Source organism: Chrysochloris asiatica, unplaced genomic scaffold (assembly GCF_000296735.1).
Source record: "Chrysochloris asiatica unplaced genomic scaffold, ChrAsi1.0 scaffold00313, whole genome shotgun sequence".
Taxonomy (NCBI): domain Eukaryota; kingdom Metazoa; phylum Chordata; class Mammalia; order Afrosoricida; family Chrysochloridae; genus Chrysochloris; species Chrysochloris asiatica.
In genome coordinates this window covers 103,093-109,092 of record NW_006408831.1, presented here as the reverse complement: position 1 = coordinate 109,092, position 6,000 = coordinate 103,093, and the positions used below count along the sequence as shown (strand labels likewise).

The following is a 6,000-nucleotide window of genomic DNA, read 5'->3' as shown; positions in this document are numbered from 1 at the left end:
TCTTAATTTTAGTATTGTCTCTTCCCTGACTATATTTCTTAACATTTGATAGATATCATAAAGGTCAGCGGTTCGAAACTACCAGCTGCTCCGCGGGAGAAAGATCAGGCTTTCTACTACCATAAAGATTTACACCCTTGGAAACCCTGTACAGGGTTGCAGTGGGTCGAAACCGACTCGACGGCACTTAACAACAACAACAACATGTGTTAAATAATTAAATATTACTCTTTTTATTTTCTAGACAAACAAGTTAAATTGTGACTGAATCTTCAGGTAGGATGGATAATTATTTTAAAGCAGCAGTGAGTGACCTGGACAAACTCCTTGACGATTTTGAACAGAACCCAGGTTTGTTAATTTTTATTTTTCCCACTGTGGTTCAGTTCACTCAGGTATGGAGAACTCATTTGTGTCTTACCACATTGTGATTTTTTATAAAAAGTTCATTTTCATTATAATAGTTTAAACTGAATGGAACAAAAACCCAGAAATAGAAATAAGGAAACTAGAAGTTTCTCTGTAGGTACAAGTTTAGATAAAAGAAAGGTCTTTAAAATCAACATATGAACAAGCTAAAAGCAACTTGAGAGTTCTGTGTAAAGTGCTGTCCCATCACTATTGTTGTTGCTGTTAAAATGCCATCAATGACTTTTCCTTATGTTAAAAATGAGGACTAGTGTTCTGTAGAGTTGAACAAGAAAGTTAGATTATTTTTCAGCAATTCCTTAATCTACTTTTTATGATGCAGCTGAGTTAGTGAGTGTAATTCCTACCATTTTATGACATCTATTTTTAAAAGGGAGTCCTTATGTTGTACTGTAGGATAAGAACTGGACCACAAGATCAGTTTGAACTGCAAGGTTGGTGATTCAGTTCCACCCGCTGCTCCTCAGAAACCCTATACTGGATCTCTATGATTCAGATCCTACTCAATGGCACTTAACAAAAACAGCATATTTGAGAGAAAGGAGCCCTGGTAGTGTAGTGAATTATGAGCTAGGCTGATATCCACAAGGTCAGCAGTTGAAATCTACCAGTTGCTCCACAGGAGAAAGGGGATTCATTACAGCCTCAGAAACCCTAACCAGGGTCACTATGAATTGGAACCAACTTGACAGTGCACAACCACTACCCTCACCACCTAATTTAAAAGGAAGGAACCCTGGTGGTGCTGTCGGTTAGGCATTGGGCTGCGAACTGCAAGGTCAGCTGTTCAAACCCACCAGCTTCTTTGTGGAAGAAAGATGAGGCTGTCTGCTCTTGTAAATATTTTCAGTCTCAGAAACCCTCAGGAACAGTTCTACTCTATCTTACAGGGTCTTTATGAGTCAGAAGCTACTTGATGGCAGTGGGTTTTGGTATATTCAAAAGTGAAAAGCAGAAAGTATCTTAAAGCCAAATTAAAATAGTTTTGGAAGTTATTACTAATTTACAAAGGGGCAATATGTTTATGGTCTAAAGAAGAATTTATTTAGTTTTGAAGTCTTAGGAACTTCACATCATATTAATTTTTATTTTGTTGCAGTCTCATTTTATTTTGTTGAATAATGTTGTGTCTCTCTTTTAATTAGATGAGCAAGATTATTTACAAGATGAACAAACTGTATATGATTCCAATCACTGTTCAGTTTCCTCAGAGTTGGCTTCCTCACAGCTAATTTCACTTCTACCAAAGGATCAACAGTGCACCAATAATTTTGCCTCATCAGAAACGTGTTATGAGACAAATCAGATTTCCTTGAATGAAAAAACACTTGAGGGACTAACTTGTATACAAAATGAAAAAAATGTTACAGGACTTGATCTTCTTTCTTCTGTGGATAATGGTACTTCAGATGAAATCAAGCCTTTATATATGGGACGATGTAGTAAACCTGTATGTGATCTGATAAGTGACATGGCTAATTTAGTTCATGCAACTAATAGTGAAGAAGATAGTAAAAAATTGTTGCCAGATGATTTAAAGTCTAGTGTCAATTCTTTGATTGGGTTGGATTTATCTTTAGTGTCAGATACTTTTTGTGTTTCTTCAACAGATCATGGTAGTGATACTGTCACAGTGGAAAAGAATGATGTCAACTCTGAATCACAAAGTAGAGAAATCTGTGGAACCAAAGAATTGGGTATAAAAATGGACACAGCACTTTCAGATTCATGTAATCACAAAGAAACAGAAAATGTGAAAGATAAAAAGATCTCTACTCAGTTAGAACCAATTGATTCTAACATGCCATCTGATGTGACTCAACAGAGTTCCAAAATGTGTAATGCCAAAGACAACCTAGAACTTAAGAACCAGCCTTGTGAGTTATTAAAGGATGATGGGTGCTCCATGAAAGAGGAGGGAGATGTGGCAGTCATAGCTGCCACTAAACATTTAAAAGGAGACAGCACAAGTGCTTTGTCTTGCAGTCTTCCAAAAACTGCTGATGGATTTTGTTTAAATAATTCTAATTCAGGAAATGAAAATTTCAGATTACCTGACTTTTCCCTCCAGGAAAATAAGACTGCTTTATTTATAAAACAATCTGTAAAAGAAAACTCAAGAAATTCAGACATTAAAAACAATAGTGATGTACTCCAAGATTCCTCTTCTACTGTACATGTTTCAAGTGAGGATATACAAGCCTCATTGTCGTGTCTTCCAGTATCTGGGTCTTTGAATGAATCGTTCATTGAAAGTAAAGCATATGGTGATTGTTTACCACAGAACGAACAGAATGTACAAGATGCAGTAACCATGCCTGGAGAAATACAGAAGAATGTTACTCTAGGTGGAGAACCACTTAAGGAGACCAATCTTTTGAAACAGGAAAAATGTAAAAACCTACTTCTTCAGCCGTTAGTTGAGAAAATAGGAGATGGAAAGGTAGATACTGACCGAACCATAACCCGAGTGGAATCTCTGACTTACCCTGATAGCAGCAGTTCTTATACGGCTGCAGAATCTGCATTGGAGCTTTCTGGTGCTCATGCTGCAGAGCCTCCTGATCATTGTGAGGGTCTTACTTTTTCAGCCAATAATGGCAACGGGCAAGACTTAGATTACTTCAACATTGATGAAGGCATGAGAAGCAGCACACTCATTAGTGATGCTGAACTTGATGCCTTTCTGACCAAACAGTATCTTAAGACCACTACTGTAAAGTCTTCTGAAAAAAATGTAGATGACCCAAACTCTCAAATGAATCAGATGGATATGAAAGGCCTAGATGATGGAAGTATCAACAATGCGTATCTCAGTGCTGAAGCAGGCATTGCTGTGGAAAGTCCGGGTAGTAATTTGATTTGTGGAACAGTTGATAAACAGAATACAGCAGAAAATGGCAGCCTTCCTTTAGGGGAAAATAGCACAATTCCAGTTGAACAAGGGGTGTCTAACAGTAAGTCTGAGATTGCAAATGCATTACCAACCTCTGATATTAATAATCAGTCTGTTCATTTTGGTGGAGCCAGACCTAAGCAGCTGTTTAGCCTTCCACCCAGAGCAAAGAATTCCAAGGAACTGAATAAACCAGATGTACCAAATATACCCGGAAGTGAAGCAAGTGAGACCAGTACCATTGCCTCAAGCACGAATACTACAGATCCTGTTGCTGAGTCTCAGGCTAACTTCAACTCTAATTACATTGATATAGAAAGCAATTTCGAGGTGGGATCCAGTTTTGTAACTGCAAGCGAAGGATCTCTACCCGAAAAACCTTGCAAAGAAGTCTCGGTTTTGGGACAGAAGCAGCCTCCTTGGGTTCCTGATTCCGAAGCGCCAAACTGTATGAACTGCCAAGTCAAATTTACTTTTACAAAACGGCGACACCACTGCAGAGCATGTGGGAAAGTAAGTTATGAAAATCTTTTAAGTATTTTTATTTTTTCAGAACATTTCAGTGAAATCTAACAAAACTGATTAACAAGATGATAAAATAATCCCAGTAGTTTAACAAGAATGTTTTCTCTCCCTATAGTCAAAAATATATAAAGCATTGTTGTTTTACAAATTGCATGGTGATTGAATAAATATCCCATTCTAATGGGTATTACTACATGCTGGAAACTTAGTTAATTACTCATTTTTGTGAAATATAAAAAATACGTGTCCATAACTGTAACAGTGACACATCAGATGTTCCAAACTCAGACCTCTTTGTCCTCTAGTACATATTTTCAAGACCACACATGGCATCTAGTGTTGCATTCGTTGTCCCAGAAAACACTGAAAAGCAAATAGGCCTGCACAAGTATACTGATGCTCACCTCATCAGTGCTTTGACTGACCTGTCTGTAACCTCTGACGGATAAGCTCTAGAAATAATACTGTATCTTTAGTCAGCATTTTTAAGTAAGATGTTGGTTTCAAATCAGCCCTGCTCTCTCAGAGAAACACAACATTCTATTTTCAAATATTTGAAAGAAGCGCAGGAAGTTTTAGAATTACGAACTTAAAAGTTTTTGTTCCCTTTTCAAACCAACACAAATGATTTAGAGGAATTCTCCTTGTTAGAAATACAATTTGAAATTGCAGAAACCTTGCTTAAGTAAAAAAACAAAACTACCCCAACTTATGGAAATTAATTATTTTTTTTATAGATTAAAATGATATTTGGTTACTTTGGGACTGGCTCCTCTCCCCTTCCCTCCTCTCTCCCACCTCTAGTAAGAATAAGTATGTTTAAAATAAAAACGAATTTGTTTGTTTGTTTTTAAATAGGTTTTTTGTGGTGTCTGTTGTAATAGAAAATGTAAACTACAGTACCTAGAAAAGGAAGCAAGAGTATGTGTAGTCTGCTATGAGACTATTAGTAAAGGTGAGTATTAACCTGATCATTTTCTTCCAGCAATTGAATTACCTTTTAAAAAAATCGGATTGTGACAAAGATAAACTTCTTTATTTTCTTAAGGCAAGGACCTAGTGTTGACTTATCTGGCTTAGGTGGGACATCCCAAGCCTTGGTTTCTCTTCTTTTTGTTCCACTCTCACAATTAATACTACCAGTCTGGAAAGGAGGCATTCAGTTTCTGGAGTGGCAGTTCATTAACTTTTAACAGGTACCAAGTCCCTAAATGCTGCATTTCATCCGCCTATTTGTTTTTGTCATCATCACTGTCATCCTTATCATCTACTCATAATTTTTATAGAATGCCTACCAATAAATAGTATTTTTTTATATATATTGATAGCATAAAGCAGGATCATAGTTCCCACCCTTCAGAAATAGCCATCTAAATAAATAACAGCCTAAAATGAGAATAAATGATTGCATAAAAGTATTTATAATTTTATAGATGGATAAGTTCATAGGAGTATCACATGATTTGCACATTTTTATCCCTCCACAACTTTAGAATTTTGTGTGTGTGCATTTCCATTGGTTTTCTGGCTCCCTGGCTAGCTGCCATGATTAGCAATCTTATTGGTGGTCCTATTTGAATTTTCTCAGTTTTGTGTTATGTATGCGTTCCCTCCTGCCTCCCCCCTGCTCCCAATACAGTTTGTGTTCTTTTAAGTACTACTTGGCATTTTCTAAAATTTGTTGACAGTTTAATTTCCAGCAAATAATACTTTGCACTAGCTCAGGTACTGCTTCCTGTTAGTTAGCTGGGAGAATAAATACTTGATGATAATTTTTTTTTTTTTCTTTTGAATGAAGATAAATTTTTTCAGCAGTTCTCCAAAAAGCTCAGATGTGAGTCTGTTAGTCTGAGGTAAGCTGCTTTACTCTTTGTTGTTGACCTCTGCTCTGCGTTGTTGACCTCTGCTCTGGAGTATAGAGTGTCAAAATCTTTCCATATTTTCATCATTGTTTATGGTGAAGTTAGTTTGAGTGCATATAGTTCTGTTTTTCCTGTGGGGTTTTAATAACCCCCAAGACAACTGCTGGTGCTTGTTAGCCAAATCAGCCTGCTAAATAATTCAGAAATATTAGAACAAGCTCCCACATAATCTTCTCTTCACTTTTAAAATAGCAAAAAACAAAAGAAGCTATGAAGATTTGAAGCATT

The 6,000-nt window shown here is 36.6% G+C and overlaps 1 protein-coding gene across 1 annotated transcript in view; it reads left to right on the top strand.

Annotated features, from left to right (window-relative positions):
* Positions 1–263: 263 nt before the first annotated feature.
* Positions 264–6,000, top strand: part of ZFYVE16 (zinc finger, FYVE domain containing 16) — a 58,635-nt gene continuing 52,898 nt past the window's right edge. Inside the window, exons 1-3 of the mRNA XM_006875178.1 lie at positions 264–351; positions 1,575–3,838; positions 4,709–4,805. Of these exons, the coding sequence (XP_006875240.1) occupies positions 282–351; positions 1,575–3,838; positions 4,709–4,805 (2,431 nt within the window). The 5' untranslated portion in view covers positions 264–281. The remainder of the gene's footprint in view (positions 352–1,574; positions 3,839–4,708; positions 4,806–6,000) is intronic.